At 47.0% G+C, this 18,027-nt stretch overlaps 1 protein-coding gene across 1 annotated transcript in view; it reads right to left on the bottom strand.

The window, feature by feature from the left end:
• Positions 1–3,583: 3,583 nt before the first annotated feature.
• Positions 3,584–18,027, bottom strand: part of DMAP1 (DNA methyltransferase 1 associated protein 1) — a 29,000-nt gene continuing 14,556 nt past the window's right edge. Inside the window, exons 9-10 of the mRNA XM_069023198.1 lie at positions 6,735–6,807; positions 3,584–4,903 (exon numbers count right to left, since the gene is read on the bottom strand). Coding sequence (XP_068879299.1) covers positions 4,557–4,903; positions 6,735–6,807 — 420 coding nt within the window. The 3' untranslated portion in view covers positions 3,584–4,556. The remainder of the gene's footprint in view (positions 4,904–6,734; positions 6,808–18,027) is intronic.

The raw sequence follows: 18,027 nt of genomic DNA, 5'->3' as shown, positions 1-18,027 counted from the left end.
CCCTGACATGAGCAGGGCTTTGGGACAGTCAAGAGAAAGGGGCTGAGCTCTACAAGAACTCTGTGGCCACAGGAGCCCTGACCAAGCAAGCCAGCGTGCACCGAGCCCTAAGGAGCAGGACACTGAGAGAGGGGCAGAACAGCTCTGTGCCATGGGCAGCTGTGCCAGGGATGCTTGACATGGGACAAGGCAGAGCCTGAAAATACTCCTCTGCCATCCAGACCTGCTGTGATGTGGCCCAGGAGCAGAGCAGGAGGCTGACAGAAAACCACGTCTCCTCAAGAAACCCGCCCCTTTTCGGGGCAGTGCACACCAATTCGCCTGAGCGAGGCTGTCGGGGAGCTCCCCTTCACAGAGAAGGTTCAGGGCTGAACGCAGCCCTAGGAAAGCCAAGTGGGACATTCACCGAGTGGGACATTCCCGTGGCCCCGTCGCTGCACTGAGACCGTGCCAAGGTGCCACACGGGCCCTCTGCCCACGGCCACAGCAGGGTCAGCACCCAGAGCTGGGCTCTGTGTGGGGTGCCCCAGGCATGGCACAGCTCCCAGGTACCCCTGTGCTGCAGGGACACGAGGCGCCAGAACCCCTGGTCCCCACGGCACAACGCACCGCAGGCAGTGGCACGGGCCAGCGCCGCCCTGGCACAGTGACTGCAGACTGGTGCCTGCCGTGCCCAGCCCAGCAGCCCTCCCGTCCCCACAGGCCCGCAGAGCCACTGCCCCAGCCCGCGAGCGCCCAGGGGATGGACAGGGCAGCGCGGAGGCGCTCTCCGGAATGAGCCAGGCCTGCCCATCCCTGCTCCCGCAGCCCCGCCGGCCCTGCACGCGTCCGCTCCCGGCGGCAGCGCACGTCGTGGGAGGCCCCGCTGCCTCCCCTGGCGGGAAGCGGCCCCCAGTTCCCGCCGGGCAGACGGCAAACAGAGCATGGAATTTGCACGGCTAAAAGTTAAATACAACACACACACGGATTTCGTCAGAGGCCCTGGCACCGCTGCCTTCGCGGGATCCGATTAACGGGGAAATAAAAGGGCCAGAGAACCCACACAGCAGAGTGAGCAGATGCCCTATAAAAATCAAATACAGGGTAATCAAGGGGACCGAAAGGTACATTTTAAAAAACAAAAACCCACCCTGGAAACAAAGGAGCTGGGCTTTGTGGCTTTCCTGGGAGGGCTGCAGAATTAATGGGGAAGAGCACATGTGTTTGATAATCTTTATATGGCAAAAGACCCATCTTTCAAATATGTCACAAATTCATATTAATCACCTTCCTATTGCCTTCCGTGGCACAGCTATTCCAGTTGCCTCGGGCAAAATTGGGAACTGTCTGGTTAAAAAAAATGTTTTACATTATAATTTACAAGAGCTTACAAGTCTAGTTTCTTTTAATGGAAAGAACGATTAAAAAAAAGAGAAGAATATATATACACCCTGGTATATATACACTATATATATTAAAATATATATATATAAAAGACAGATATTGTAACTCCATCTGGAAAGAGAGAATGTTTGATCTTAACAATGTAACTTCTAGCTTTCAAACAGGCTCAGAAAACAAGAAGTCAGCAGGAGTTCAGATAAAGGAAGCTTAAAAGTCAAATAATTCTGACTCTGAACCCGAGACTTCTTAGACTCAAGGTCCTTTCCTTTACCCATTAATGGGCTGACTTGTGAGCTCAGGAACAAAGTGCTGCAATGTGAGGATTTCTGAGAGTCACTCATTACAGATCACTGAGTGGAGTCTGAGTTGCGGAAATCAAAGGATCCAATCTGGAGTAACTGGCTGAACTTCTGCTTGGAACTAATTTGTTCCGAGTTCGGCTCACCTTTCACCTCCCGAAGGCCCCGAGTAAAGTCCCTACCGGGGTCAGCCTCAAACAGCACTGGGGGGATTCCAGCTCGGCTTTAATGGTCAGCAGTGGGCACTGCAGCCCCTGGGAGAGGGTGGACAGGCAGCCAGGGTAGGAGAGAAGTGGTGGACACAGCAGGGCAGGACAGTGCTGGGCTCCCCACTGCCCCATGGGCTCTGAGACAGATGCCTCTCTCAGCCTGGCTAACACACGCTGCTGACGTGTCCCCCATCCCCACCGCTGGCCAAGCGGGGTGCTGGCAGACAGCTGCTGACAAAACCAGCATCTCGAAAGACCCTGGTGTGCCTTTGCCCATTCATTCCAATTCCTGGAAAGGAATCCAGGCATGCCAGGCAGCGCTCAGGAGTCAGGACTCCTAGTCCTATTCCTGGCTTTGCCACTCACTCTCTCCAACATCTGGAGCAAGATACTTCTCTCCAGGGAAACAAATCTGGCTTCAGGGGAGCAGCTGGTTTGGAGGCTGAACTAATCCATGCTTAATCCAACATGTAGAGTGCCATGGACAGGCAGTGCTACACAGCACAAACGGATTCTCCAACTCAGAGGAATTTGAAGGAGGGAGATTAAATGATTCCCCCAAAGGCCCTGGTGGCTCAGTGGCAAAGCACAAGCTTGAACTCAGGACTTCAAGGCTGGCATGGCAGGGTTAAACTGCTGCAGCAGGACAAGGGCAGGTGTCATGCCCAAGCACCCACAGCTGCAGGAGGCAAGGGAAGAAATGGCCACCAAAAAGTATTACTGTGCTCCAGAGCTGCTTGTTCCCACCACCAGCCACACTGCTGCCAGCGCCCTGGGGCGGGGGCAGAGCCGTGTCCTGGCCCCGCTGTCCCCACCAGGGCCTGGGACACCTTGGGGCCATCACTGTGCAGGGTGGAGACATATGCATGCACCCACCAGCCATCGCCCTTCTCAGCGCTGACCGAGCCCAACAATCTTCCAGAGGCAAATTTCAGCCATGATGCTGGACAAGAGGCAGGGGAGCTGCATCTGCCAGCTCCGGGCAGGGCAGGGAGCATCACCAGGACATGACCTCTACTCAGCTCAGCCTATCCTTGGAAAAGCTGGCTGTGGGCTGCAGGGTGTTGATCTCTCCCACCACCACGTAGCCCAGCAACCGCAGGAGAGGTTCAGGGCAAGCACAGTGCCAGGCCCTGCCTGACTCTCCAAAGATATCTGAACCAGGCAGAACATGGTACAGCAACCCCATTCTCTTCCTCTCCAAAATACTCCTCCAGCTGGGATATAATTTCCGCCCCCCTCAAAAGGTAGCAAAAAATGGTCACAGTGTGAATGTGCTTGACCTTTTGTCTTGGACTAATCTAATTGTGTCGTCTTTGTGTAATCAGCCGGTAAAGGTCAGTGCTGTATTTAACATGGGGGCCCTTTAGGTACTGAATTTGCCTTGCAGTGAATTAACTTGATTATATTTCTTTCAAATATGTCAGAGACCAGGTCAGTTTAACCCTCTCTGTGCTGCCTGGGCCCATGCCTTTGTTTCCAGTTCCAGAAGGTGGCACCGAGGAACAATGTGGTCAGAAGCACACGCATGGGCTCCCTCCTCCTGCAGTCATGGCCACCATCACCATCTCTCCCACCTTCCCAAAAAGCCAGTTCTCAAGGGAGACCAAGTGTACTGTAAATCAGCCCGAAAAGTTTGCAAACCAGGACACTCCAGACCGCAGGGAGGGAGGGGTGAGATTCCAGATTGAATGCAGTAGGGAAAAAAAAAATAATAATTCAGAAGACTCCTTTACAAACATGAACCTGTCTCAGTAGAACTCTTCCTTACGACTCAACATTGTCACAATCAAATAGGACATTACTCAAGTCCAGGTTAACGTGTCGCCTCTGCCATTGACAGATAAGGTGTTCTCAATATCCTGCAATACATTATACATTTTAGAAAGTAAAGGTCTGTGCCGCTACCAGGGGCAGTGTGTCGGAGGCGTTGGGGATGCCACGGTGTGGAGATGGGCAGCTTTCATCAGGCAGTTCAGCTCAGCTGTGCCAGGGGGCCGCACAGAAGGGAAAGCAGCCTCAGCTGATCCCCAGGCTTGCCCTTGGCCCTGAGGCAGTGGTGAGGGGCTGGGCAGCCTGCCCTTCTGGAGGCAGGGAGGAGAGGCCGGTGATTCACATCCTGCAGAGGTACATGCACAGGACATTGCCACAGGGCTTGCACTGGAAGAAGCCCTAGGCCTGGCTTTTCTTTCTTGGCACTGGAAGTAGGGTATAAAAACCCTCCTTGGCTCTTCAAACACCTCTCTCCTTCCCAAGCCTCCTGCTCCAGGCAGAGCTGCTGCTTGACTCCAGGGTCTTGGGCAGGTCATGTCTCGTCACCTCAAGACTGCTTTCCCCACTCGCTTCCCTCTGCTGAGCAACCTGTACGGGGCTGTGTCTAGAGGGAAAATGCCACAGGCCTGCAGCTGTACTGTTGCTGCCCTAGAACAAGCTCTCATCACCCAAAGCCTCGCCGCTTTGGTCCACGGTGGCACCCACGCCAAGCCATCTGCCTGCATGCAGGATGTAGAAAGCCCTGCTGACCCCACCTGTAGCACCAAGAACACTGTCCAGCACAGGAGACAAGCCCAGAGAGCAGCACTGGGACTTGGGGGGGAACAGGCGTGTTCTGCTCCCTTGGACGCACATGCCTGGAGGGAGAGCAGGGCAGCATTCCCAGCGCTTGTCAGGGCATCTGCGTCGGAGACCTGAGTGCGCCCTGTTCTGCCCCCCCGACCTTCCTCCTCACCGAGTTGGGGGTCAGTGGTGCTCCTACTACATCAATGATCTGGTCCTTGGTATCTCCCTTGCCCTCCTCGATGCCGAGCCCTGTCTGGCCATCTGGATGGGCACCTTCCACGCTGAGGGGGCCGATGCTCCCAGCTTTGGCCAGGGCCTCGTAGCGGTGCCGTAACATCTGCAGCTCGTACTCGCAGTTGGCAAAGGCTTGTTTCAGCTCGTACAGCAGCACCAGGTCGCTCCGCAGCTCGTTGAACATCTGCACAATCTCCTCTGTGGGCATAGGATTGAGATCTAGGGAGAAAAACACCTCCTGTTAAACACCCAGACCTACAACCCTAGAGTGAAAAATTCCTATAAAGGTCCTGGCTGCTCTGTCATTCCCAGAAAGATACACCAGGAGCCTCACTCCAATCACAGGGATCAGTAGCAATGGGTATCCCTAAGGGCTGCACACCTGATTTTTCAGGCTGTCCTTTGGTTCTGGCCAATGACTAAGGGTGAACCTGCAAAGTCCAGGACTCAGCAAGTGAAGGATGATGGAATACCAGATGACTGAACCTTGCTACCCACCAGGTCACATGAAGGGAGCTGTGTCTTACAGAGAGATTGGATCTACACTGCTGCAAAGGACAGAAGGGCTCCTGCTGTTCCCTACACCTTCAGCAACAAGGAGGGGACAGGCTGAGCTCCGTTGCCTCTCTTACTGCTCCTCCCAGGGCAGGTACAAGACAGAAAACTGCTCTGCTGCTGTGTTACAGACCTGTTTGTAGCAGGAACTGGCAGATCACCTCCCCACACCTTGCATTCTGCTGCACCCCACCATGCACACAGAGCCAGAAAGAGCTGCAAGTTCTGCAGAAGGAAAGGATGAAGCTCTGCATGTTTGCCCTGATACACAGCAGTGGCCCCTGTCCGCAGGGCTGCCCACATGACCCCTTCCAGCTGGCACTGTGTTCATCCCCACAAAGCCCAGGTGTGATTCTGCACTCTTAAGGTATAGCAGGGCAGGAGCACCAGGAGACCCTCAAGATATGTGTGTTATGCAAGGCAGGAGTGGGGAGTCAGGAACCCCTCCTTACCCTCATGGAAAGTGAGCTCTGAGAAGCACTCACATGCTTCCCCAAGGCTTCCCTAGCAAGCACAAACACTAACTCCCTTACTTTTACAGCAGAAAGAGGAAACCATCCTGGCTGAACCTTCACCAGCCACCGGAGGCCTCCAGAATGGCACAGTCTCTGAGACAACATACTGAGCCATAAACCAGCTGGCCCAAAAAACTAACAAGACTTAACAGAAGTCAGTGCCCGGAACAGGTTCAGTAACCTCTTGTAAATCATTAATAAGGCTTCTGTTTTTCTTTCTATTCTTCCCTTTTCCTACTTTTAAATATCTCTCGAGCCACAGTGGGAGGGAAAGGGATCATCAGGTGTCTAATCAAGAGACACTGCATGCTGGGACCTGTAATACCTGCAAACTGTCCCCACTGCATGGAGAGCAGCCACTGGCCATGGGCTGCACTTCTCCCCCCTCTAGCCCTGAGCAGGTATTGTACATGTTAAGTGAACCCTTCTTTCTGCTGCTAAGACACTCGAGTTCAAGAGTGAGGGATGTGTGTTTACTCGCCTTTCAGCAGAGATGCTCCAGATTTTCACACAGCATGCAACCTATAAAGGGGGGATGAACAGTCCCAGATGCATTTCGGACTTGCCACCGTGAGCAGTAAATTAAGAGGAAATGAAGCTTAAAAGCAAGACAGGGCAGCCCTGAACAATGCGAGTGCCGTGGTCACTAACACACTTAGAAGTACCTCTCCCGGCAAGGCTGAGATTTGCCTTCCTAATACTGTGCTGCCTCTCTTGATGGTTAAAAAGGCCCAAACAAGAGAGAAACAAAGGCTCTTTTAAAAGATTTTTCTACTGGGAGGAAAAAAAAAACCCCTGTGCATCTTGTTCTGGCTTTTACCCTCTCTTTTTTTTTTTTAAACACATAAAATATTTTAAAAACCATTCACATACTGTTATTCAAGAAACTGGCTGTATTACTAGGGGAAAAAATAGCCCATCTCGAGAACAAAGGCTAGCTCTGTGTGTCTCTTTCTCTCTCGCGTGCCCCCTTTACTCACCTACTCCGAGTTCCATCAGCATCTGCTCCAGGGCTTTAATCTTCTTCTGTCCCACCGAGCTTGGCAGTTTCATCTGGAACACAAAGGTAACAGAGCCACACAGCTCAGAGATAGCCCTCACTCACAGCCGTCTAGTTCAAAAGGCAAGAGAGCTTTTCTTTTTATAGTGCAGGGGGAACAAAAAAAGAAAGGGAGAGAAAGGAAAATCAAGTGGTAAGAGAGGGAGACGGGGGCTGAAAGTTTTCAGACTAGGTCCGAGGGCAGGTATTGAAAAGCCCGGTCGTGAGGGCTTTTATTTTCTCTCTCGTGTGTGTGCAAGACACGCTGTTTTACAGTTTCCATGTGTCACTGAATTAACAACAAAAGTTCTTCTTGGCTTCAAACCCTCTCCCGCGGTGCCCAGCCCATCAAAGGGCTCATTTACACAGCGGCTAATGTGCAATGCTGCCCTACTTTATTCGCTTTAGCCAGCCTGATTAGACTCATGCGCTAACAGACTCACTTCTCCTTTTACCTGCTGAGCCCCAGACCTGTGGGATTCATTTACAGAGCAGGCTTTGTAACAAAGGGGAGAGACAGAGAGAGCACAGTTACTTGACTGGCGGAAGTGTGCACACACATTTACATCGGAGCTAAGGGGCTAGGTGAGAGAGGAATCATCAGATGTGAGCTATGAAAGGGAATCGGAGCTGGCCAGGAGAGGAAGAATGCACACACTTAGCAGGGTCCTTCCTCTGCATTCATTTGGGCTCTAGCAGGAGTGCTAGCTGCTCAGACCAAGCATTTATTAGATTACCAGCAGCACAAATGCAGCTGGCACAATATGGCAGGGAGAACAGGTTTCCAAGCCCTGCAGATACATCCAAGAAAAAATGAAAGCACTCAGCTATACGAGAAGATGCACCAGGAAAGAAATGATTCTCAACACCGCATTGTCAAACACCCTTCTGCACACAGGCACAGGCTGCCCCTCCATATCCAACCCTGCAAAGGTGACCTCACACCTCAAGCTGGGGATCCCAATCACCAATCCAAGTTACCAGGCAGGCCACTGAGCAGCCAGGAGGCAAGAGCATCCTGCAGCCAGCCTGCACACACCACTTACTGACCAGCACCCCAAACCTCAGCCAGACCAACCATGAGTCTGCAACATGGCTGGGAATGACCTGAAGGAAGAAACATTATGCACTCCACCTTAAAACTGGCCTCTCAGGAGAGCTCACTGGGAGGGCCTGTGGTCACCTTACCTCCCATAAGTCACACGCTGAAGTTGCCCAAGACAGACAGCCCAACATCAGTCTCCCAGATTAGACCTATCACTTCCAGTGTTCTGGAACACTGCCCCAACACAAAAATGCCAAGGGGCTCCATCTGGAACTTCCTAACTCCTCTGAATGCAGGAGCACTGCACGCACACGCACATACCCAGATGGTGAGACCTCTAACCTTAACTCAGCTATGGCTATGTCCCATCAGTTGCTCCACAACAGCAGTGTAGGACCTGTGGGAAATCCTGCCTTCTCCATGACATCACTTCAGCCAAGAAACCAGAGTATGGATGCCACAGAGCACCCCAGGGGAATGGGCCTTTCACAGTATATGCTCAGAAGCACCTGGTCCTTTTTGACAGATATTAGCACCACAAGAAAGACTCCAGCAAAGGACCAATAGGACTATCAGGAGAGGATTTCTAAGAAACCCACCTGACTCAGAGAATCCAACAGGAGCACTAGAGAAAAAACAAAAACCCACCTTCATGCAAACAGTTAGCACAGGTAAGGGCTATAGGATGCCTCTGCCTTTTTTTTTTACCCCAAAGGTCTTTGACTTAGAACTGGCATTTCTGCACAGCAGTGGATTTCATACTTCTTTCATACTTGTGAAGAAACCAATTCTTTGCAGATGACCACAAAATGATAGTTTTAGCAGAAGAAAGACTGTGAAAGTTATCAAGTTTCTGGATTCCAGTCAAGTTTTCGGCCCAAAGTCTCAACTTGAGCAGAACCTCACTAAAACAGGTTTTCCCAGGGGCTCTGTTGCACAGACTACCTGCACAGGCTCTGCTGAAAAGGACAGGGTAGAGCCCTGAGATACAGAGCACTGGGACAGGAGATGTTCTCTTTATTTGATGGGTGCCATGCTGCAGCTGGCAGCAGGATGCCAAGGAAGGAAAGGTCACTTTGCACAGCTTAGCAGAAGACTGAGTGGTCAGCCTCAAACATCAGGAAGACATTCCTGAAAGCAAGAGAATTCAGCCCAAAGAATTGTTCTGCCCCGTGAGGAACCATATAGAACATTTACATAGGTGACATATCCAGCTCTGCCTCCGCCAGGGGATGTATGGGCTGACCTAGTCAGAAGGTACTACCCTTAACTTGGGGGACACAATGAGCCCAGCATCTCCCTACTGAAGAGCTTGTGGACACACAATACTTGTGTGACTGTCACAGTCCTCAGAGTCTGTACTCACCCTGCCCCAACACCAGACACTGGAGTCTTTTTAGCCAAAGGCAGGATTCCCTTCTGTTAATATCCCTTCTGGCAAAAGCATGCTGGGTACCAGGCCAGCTTCAGGAACAAAGCACAGGAAATAGGAGATGTTCATCCTTGGCTAGGCTAGGTAGACAGATAGGAGGTCCTGGTTTGTTGGTTAGAGAGAACAAGCTTTTCTCCTGGGAGGCTCCACTAGCTCAAGGAACTACTGCTAACAATCAACCTAGCAAAACCTTCAACTGTGATGCTGTGCACATCCAGATCATGGTCTTCACTGACATTCCTGAAGATTAGAGGATGGAGCAGGGAGAGGCAGGACAAATTAATTTAACTTCAAAGAAAGGAACGCTAGAGATGCTGAGGAAGAGTGGGCTGTGAGTTTAGTTTAAAACCCCATCAATTAAACTTCCTTTTAATTCAGGAAGGAGGATCTGGCCTGCAAACAGGAAGGCTTCATTGGTTTCTCAAAGCAAGAGTATATTTTAATTTTACCATCATTAAGAAAATGTTATGATTTATGTGGCTACTGTCGGACTAATATCTTTAGAATTTAGCTGGCTAAGCCAATTCATCTCTAAGACTGATGAAGGCTGATTGCTCTCTATGCAAAATGTATTAAAACTAAATGAGCAGTCTATTACTCAAACGCTGCTGATAATCTGTTAGCCAGGGTCCGTTAGCTGGGCTGCCTTGTTGCAAAAGAGAAGTCTTCGTGCTCTGTACAGCTGTGCTAAGACCAAGCTTATTTCAGGAAGCTCTTCTTTGTTTTGGTCTTTCAAGTAGGTATCAGAGAAGCAGCACAGTGCTGGAAGTGGTGCTCACTTGCCCTCATTCCCAAAGAACGAGGCAATTTGCAGGGGGCACAAGTCCCAGCCAGCAGCCAGAGCTCTCTGGCTCATGACGTGTGTGTGCACTGGGATATGTGGTTTCTGTGGGCCATATCTCTGCATTTATGAAAACACCCCTTCAGGCAATCTTGTTGCTTACACCACAGCTCCTGGGATGCTCTTGGTGTTGTCATGGATGGAGGCCTCTGCAGGGGCTGAGGAAAATTATGTTCCTCAGAGAACTCCAGTGAGCAACCACAGCTTCTGAGGTGAATGGCATTTGCCCTTTTCTTTCCTTCCTCATAGTAGACTATTATTGTTATTTATTATCTTTAAAGTCCCCATATAATAATAATACCTGGGAAACAGATTGCTCCCGTCAGAAAACTGATTAGCTGGGATTTTTGAGGTTACTATATTTTGGATGCTCTTCTCCTTTGACAGCCTCTCCCTACAGCCCTCTTTGCAACACCAGCTTGTGCTTATAATTACACCAACATCACTTTTGATTTAAGGACTGTAATCCTTTGTCCTTGCTATAAACAACCTGCATTAAACACATGAACTGCGTGTACCAAGAGAAAAATAAATAAAGAGCTACAGAAAATTGCGTGAGTCAACACCACAAAGCCATAGTACCAGAGCCTACCTATGCAGAGGGGAGCCTGGAATACACAGCCACTGCTGAAATGCACTTGGCCTGGAAGGCATGGAATACAGGGCACTGACCTGCTCTGCTCTCCTCTGAAGGAGGAGGACATTGCTTGAGCTGGGTCATGCAGTTTAAAAAGATCAGAACAGAGCACCCACCACACCTTCACAGCAGGGGCTGAGACTGGGATGGACCCTACAGTTCAATTTCTGTACAGGATCTCACCATGGAATACCCTTGAGGTTTTGCATGATACAGGATTTTTATTTAATGTTCGAGGCATTCCGCCAACAAAACCTTGCTAATTCACACTAATGACTAGGAGACCTACTGCAAATTAATTGCTAATTGGCAAAATTCATTAAATGAACAAACAGGATAAGAAATAACTGAAGATATAGCCTCCCCAAACAGACTCGGTTCATTTATTTTTCTGTGCCACTCAGTTTTCATGATTTATGCTAATACTTTTAAGCATAGTTGTAAATGTATTTGAATCTATTTTAGTAGAGTAATGAAGTCTAAGTAATAGCAGAGCTTGCAACACAGTCCTGTTATGTCTCACAGCATCACCACCTGGCTGGTAGAGACTATCATGGGGATCTGCAGTAGAAATGGAATCTACAGATTCCGCCAGGGACCTTGAGTGATTGTATCTGTGTGGTCATCTTAAATGTCCTGTTCTCAATTCATCACTTTTTTCACAAATGCTCCTTTTCTGATGCTCCCAGCTCCCCACTCCTGCCCCCAAAAAATCCTCTTTTGTGCTGAAAGCTCTTTTTTGTTCTACCACCAAAATACAAGGTTTTTGAAATTAATCAGTGGTTCTTTGAATATTTCACATGTACCCTCCCTGATGCTGCACTTCATTTTAATTCAATTTTAAGGTAAACTTCTCCTTAAAATCAGCCTTCCCCAACCCTAAACAATGTCCTGAAAACATTAATCCTAAAATCTCCACACATCTGACCTGTGTCTGTACAGTTGTAAACTGTAGTTTTATGCATCAGCACCAGTATTGTTCAGCATCTATTAATATCGCTCACTGACAGTGAAAACCACCTTCTTTGTGGATTTCAGCAGCAAGGAAACTTTCTCATTAGGCACTTTCTTCATGGATATCTTTAGAGTACTGAATGGTTTAGTGGATTTCCAGGAAGGAGTGCTAAAGTTTCAGATGAATAATGTTTTTTGCATTTTCTGCCTGAAGGTCAAACATTCCTGGGCTTCATGGCTCTGCTCTGCAGGAGCAGGGAGCCTCCATTCCTGTACAGTTTTAAGACTGAAGGAAGGAAAGAAACATATTAAATACTTTAGTCTTAGAGCTCTGGAATCTGAAAAACCTCAACTGAAAAATTCAGTTGTAGATATGAACCTGCACATTTCTGAAATTCTGAAGTGCTTCACTGCATGGAACTGAAGTGCTACAGTGGAAGGTGGATGGGCAAGTGCAATGGATATATGCAAAAACTAGGAAAGTGTGAAATTGCACAGGTATTCCCTGTCTCAATGAACATACATGTTTCCCTCTGCCCCAGCTTACAGCTAGGGACTCTGGGTCTTCTGTCTGCGCCTGCTGATCTGCCACATTAAGATTTTGCACTGGTAAAAATAAGGAGTAATACCACTGTGCAATCTCTCCTATGCTATGTAAGACACTAAACACACAGCCATCTCTCTGGAGTGGCACATGACCATCAACTTGCTCCATCAGTGATGCTTAATGCTAAATAAACCAATCTTTTAAAAAGAAAACATTTCTATAGTAACCTATGTAAATGGTTATTTAAGGGCTTTTTGGACTGTGGTTAGGCATACCTCACAAATTCCCAAATCAGTTGCGCAAAACGATAAATTCTGTACTTGCATCCTGCTAGTAAATTAAACCAGTTTTACAGGAATATACCTAGTGAAGGCTTTGTCAAGATGAGGGAGGCCAACAGATACCAGAGAAGCCCAGCACACTTAGGCATATGGCAAAGCAGCAACTCACTGATCCTATAAACATTAATGCCTCATTATTCACCTGTAGCACTGATTCAAGGGGTAAAGCTAAAAGATTTCCTGAAGGAACCAAAGTCCTGAAGTATCAACATTTCAGCATGAAGGGTTTTCACCAGTGCAGGCAAAAGGGTATTCAAGGTTTTTATAGCCTCCCACCCTTTCTCCCCTAGAAAGGGGGTACAGACTGCTTTGACACAGCTCAAGTGGCCCTTTAACTTAGGGCTACTTGGAATCCACACAATGATGGCTGAGAACCTGGCAAGCACCGGCTTTCTCCCCATTTGACACACAGGTTGTGTGACAAGAAACAAGACACCTGAGAAGACAACAGGAATTCACACCTTGCCAGGACTCCCTGCCATTTACAAGATGGACATCCTCTGGCAAGCAAAGTATTATCTGCCACTTACCAATCCTGAGATTCCTTGTCCTTAAATACCTTTTGCTTTAAAAATAGTGGAGGCCTATAAAACAAATGCAAAAGGACTACAGAAAGTGTTTGTGTAGGAAAAAATAAAATACATGGTGCAGAAGAAAGAACTGCACACGACATTTTTAGCTGGGGGTATTTTATGCTAAAAGCACATCACCAGAATGACACTACAGTAGTTTGCTTTAAGCAGCTGTGCAGATTCCCAGACAGTCCCACCCCTGCCTCTCACTACAGGCATGGAGACTAAGCTGAGACCTGTAGAGGTGGCTGCAGAAAATGGAAATGGCTGCAGCCTCTGAGCTGCATCTGACAGAAGAAAATCAAGAGCACAGAAGTGTGTGCTGTGATTGCAGGGAGGAGGCCTAAGACAGGCCACAGGAGAGGGAATTCCACGGACACTCTACCATAGTACAAGAACGTTATGTAAACTTCCAGATCAGACACAGGAAAGTGTAGCAACACATGCATGTCTTGAATTGATGTTGCTTTTCTCTTAAATAATTTAACTGAATCTCCACTTACACAAATACAAACAACCACAGTGACTAATTACAGTTCGATCATTATATTGGTTACACTAATGAAAGAAAAAAGTGATATATATGGAGCTCTGCACAAGGCACACACAATAAAACTGGCTGATGAATGAGACCCGAAACTGTGTCACTATGGGCACACAAAGATAGTAAAAGCTTCTCAAATCCAGGACTGACAAAGGTCCCTGAGGCCTCATACTGCATGGACACTGTTTGAGACTGGATGATTCAACAGAAGCAGCAATACAGAGTGTCCTTCCCAGAACTGCAACTTATTTTAAAGATCCTATACCCAGAGTGATCCCACTCCTGTACCCAGAGTGCTCTTCTTACACCCAAGAACCTACTACGGCTTTGGTCCAGATGCTCTCCCACACCAATAACCCCCACAAAAAAAAGGTGATGGATGCATTTTCTCTCAGCAATTTGCCTTTTGGTTTGGCTAAGAACAAGAACGGAGGAAGAGATGTGTTGGATTCACCTTCTCTAGTTCATTCAAGATTTTGTATCCTTTGCAGTTCTCTTTAAAAATAAATACGCCAATATTTTCATCTTATTTCATTCTCTACAGACAGGAGTTTGATTAGGAAATGCACCAGCACTCTCTTGGCCCTAATTAAAGGGCATGTAATACAACAAATAGATGGCAATGCCACAACATGGATTCGATCCAGCCTGCATCATTTCTTCATAACTTTTATTCACAGAAATGAGACAATTACTTCCTTCTACACCTCTGTCAGACTCCCTGTGGAAATTACTCCCAGCCACTCTCTTGTAGAGCACAAAACATACAACTTCACTAATGAAAAATTGCTAGCAGAAGCAACAAGCACATCTCAGCTAACTAATCCATGGGATGTTCAGACCTGGAAACATAAACTTTCCCACCTCATAAGGGTGTGCTGATCTCCATGAGATTGATGTCAGAACACCTTGGAGTGCAATCAGTACAAAACAAATAAATAATTAATTGCTTCAAGTAATTAAATTTATCAAATCCAAATAAAAATAACTGGTATTTTATGGAACTGCTTCCAAAAGCTGAACCTCTGAAGGGACAGTATTGATCACAGGAGGACAGACAGATGTTTCACATGTTCACTGCCAATGAGGTCTGAGTTTGCATTAATGATAGGGAAGGAACAGAGCCAGCAGCCTCCAATGCAGAGTAAGCAGCCAGCATGCTTGGCCATTTAATTATTGGTCAGATCAAATACAGAGAATGAACATGTCTAAACACATACATACAAACCCATCTTCCTCTAGAAATATCATTCACCTTGGACTTGCAGTAAGCACTTAGTTCTCACTCCAAGAAAAAAAAAAATGGAAGAACTCACACATGCTCTCCCACACCACCACAGTAAATTCTTATTCATAAATCAGTACTAAAAAAGTGTTCAGAAGGCTACTAAATATTTAAAAGCTGGTGAATGTGAATATTTGAATCAAGGGGTACTAAAGCTCTACTTGTAATTTTCTTTCCTTTACTTCTTTCTTAATTTGTTCAACTGGCAAATTGTTTACAAGATCCCAGTTAAGCAGATGGAGTCAGGCTGCTGGCTGGAAGCCTTTGAATTCTTTGAATGACTAAGCTGGAGCATCCCTCAGTCCTTTCTGCAGACTGAAAATTCTACAAACTCTTTTTCATCACTGAGTTTTGTTTTGTTTCCAGATAAGACACCACTCAATCAATTCTCTTCCAGTTCCTTTGCTTCCAAACCCATGACAACAGAGCAAGGACACAGACATACACTTCAACGTGCAGGAGAGTAGGTACAAACATCCACCCTTTTCCATGCATCACCTTCCTTCTTAAAAGCACTGCTGCAACAATTCAACAGCATTACTGAAATCCTAAGTTAAAATTCACAGGCAGGGCTGAGAGAGAAAAACTACTTAAAACGCACTGCAGAGATGTTAAGTATGCCTAAGTCAAGTGCTCTGAACACAATAAAGTCAAAGGTTAAACTTAAAGCTGAAAATAACATGGTACAGAAACACTGTGGTGAAATCAAAACAAACTCAGTTCTGCCCTACTGAAGCAACATCATGCCCAGATCACAAACATGTGGTTACTGTTGGTTTGTCTGGATCCTGGAAAAGATTCAAGTTCAACAGCTCCCATTTTCCTTTCCTTCAGGCAGATCCACAGCAAAGCATTCCCTCCTCACAGCTCCCTGCTTTCCCTTTAGTCTTTTCTTCACCTTTCCCTGTTCAAATTCCCTACCCAACTCTTTTCCTCTGGCTCTTTGGCTGTCTGACCTCCCAGCTGAGCAGACCTGGTATAACAGGAAGTTTTCCAGAAGTAATGCTTAGGATTAATAATACACTTCTGATGTTATTTTCATAACACTGTTTTACTAACAGGAAAGGCAAAGGTCTAAAATTCTTTTCAAGAAACTCTTGGAAGGCTCACCCCTTTCCAAACACCTGCTACTGCCTCCTGTTCCCAGTGGCACCAAGGCAATATGCTGCCTTGAATCAAGAGGAAGCTTTTCATAATGCCCAGCTTCCCACTGCCTTAGAGAAACTTGCAGTCTGTGCTGTCAGGAGGCAGAGGGAAATCCCATGCCGAGCAAGGGCACAGGGGCTGTGGCCTTCTTTGCCTGTGGCCACAGTCCCATGGAGAACAATGGGAGACTGAAGGCAGGCTGATAGAAGGCAGCTTGTCGAACTCACAGCAGAAGATTACTCTTCAGCGTCTGCTGAAGGAGAAACTTTCGGTTATGAAGAATAATGGCTGTAAGTGACCATTAATCCTCACAGGGAAAAAAAAAACAGTCTTCAAATTCAGCCTGTCCATAAGATCGTGTAAGCTTTAATGACAGGGGGAATTTGAAGAGCCATGGCTATTGTCATAAAAACTACTGGGAACAAATTAAGTTGAATACGGATTCCTAACTTTTTCTTCAAGGACTCATTTCTATAAATTAATTTTAACTCAGATTTCAGATTAATTGTAAATCCTCAGGAAAAAAAAAAAATCTCTAATCAAAGAGTAAGTGCTATTATCCTGGGGATGATATGGTACATTTTTCACACATGACAGAGGTTGAGCCCCGATCTCAGTGCAAAATCCAACTTCACCTAACCATGAAGGCGTAAAGCACAGTAGCAAAGTATAAAATAAAGGAGGACAATAGAAGCCTTTAGGTGAGGAACTCTTTAGGTCTTCAGGCAAAAGAACTTGCTGCAGGACAGCACAAGCTTTTAGGTATCATTTTTCAATGTGCTAAGGGCAAAACATCTTATACTGGATGTTGCCAGAGTAAGAATTTCCAGCACTCCATTCAAATTCCTCACTTAGTCCTAGTCAGCCTCTACCCTGATCAATTCCACATCACTGGAGTTCAGAGGGTTTGCCATATAAATCCCACAAGTAAAATAATTTGGATTAGCATGGACTTGTGTCAGCTCCATAACATTTGGCACTTCAGCACCTCTTACCAGTTCAAAAGACCTGTACTGACCTCATGTAATTAATTCTCCCCATCAGGCATCTGTGAAGCAAGTGAGTCTAATAGCTCCTGTTTTAAAAACAGGGAAGGCTTGGAAAAGGAAGCCAGGTGACTGGCTAAAAGCCACAAATGAATTCATTTTTCTGGGTTAGAAGTAGGTTTCACATTTCCAAACAGCAAAGTGTTGTTTTTTCATCCAGATCAGTGATGTACCATCTTTCTTAATTCACAAACCACCACTAATTTTAAGAACAGCATATATCTCCTTAAAAATTTCAAGCAGAGCATAGAAAGTTGCTCTAGGTCATTCCAGGAGCTTGGATACTGCAGACTAAAAGTTGCTGAATCAGACTGCCGTGCCTCAGCTTAGCACTGCATCTTGTGAGCATTAGGAACAGATAAAAGCATGTAGCACCCATTTCCATGAAGGCTGGGATTTGAATTGCCTGTTTGGTGCACAAAAAGGCTGCTGGCTTTGCCAGATGGTTCCATCACTGATATGTTATTGCTCAGCGCCTCTTCCAGAGGGGGTAAAAAAAATTAAAAAGATCAACCATTACTTATTAGTTTTCAAAATCCAAATCAATCTCCATAAATTACTCTATTTATCTTAGTGCCCAAGAACACGTCTGCCACGTCTCAATAAATCTCAACACATGCACTGCAGTCTTGCTTGCCTCTGGACTGTGATTTCCTCAAGGCTGTAGCCTGTCACTTGAACAGGTATCCTGCAGACGGTGGCACTGGTACACTGAAGGGGCCCCTGAGCAGTGACCCTGCTGAGGCATCCCACCTCTAACACACCCATGCACCTGTACATGGAAGCAGCACTATCCCAAACACATTTCTATTAACAGCCAGGAAGATCTGAAACCATTCTGATA

The sequence above is a fragment of the Aphelocoma coerulescens genome, chromosome 8 (genome assembly GCF_041296385.1).
Source record: "Aphelocoma coerulescens isolate FSJ_1873_10779 chromosome 8, UR_Acoe_1.0, whole genome shotgun sequence".
In the NCBI taxonomy this organism is placed as follows: domain Eukaryota; kingdom Metazoa; phylum Chordata; class Aves; order Passeriformes; family Corvidae; genus Aphelocoma; species Aphelocoma coerulescens.
This window is presented reverse-complemented; position numbering and strand designations above follow the sequence as displayed.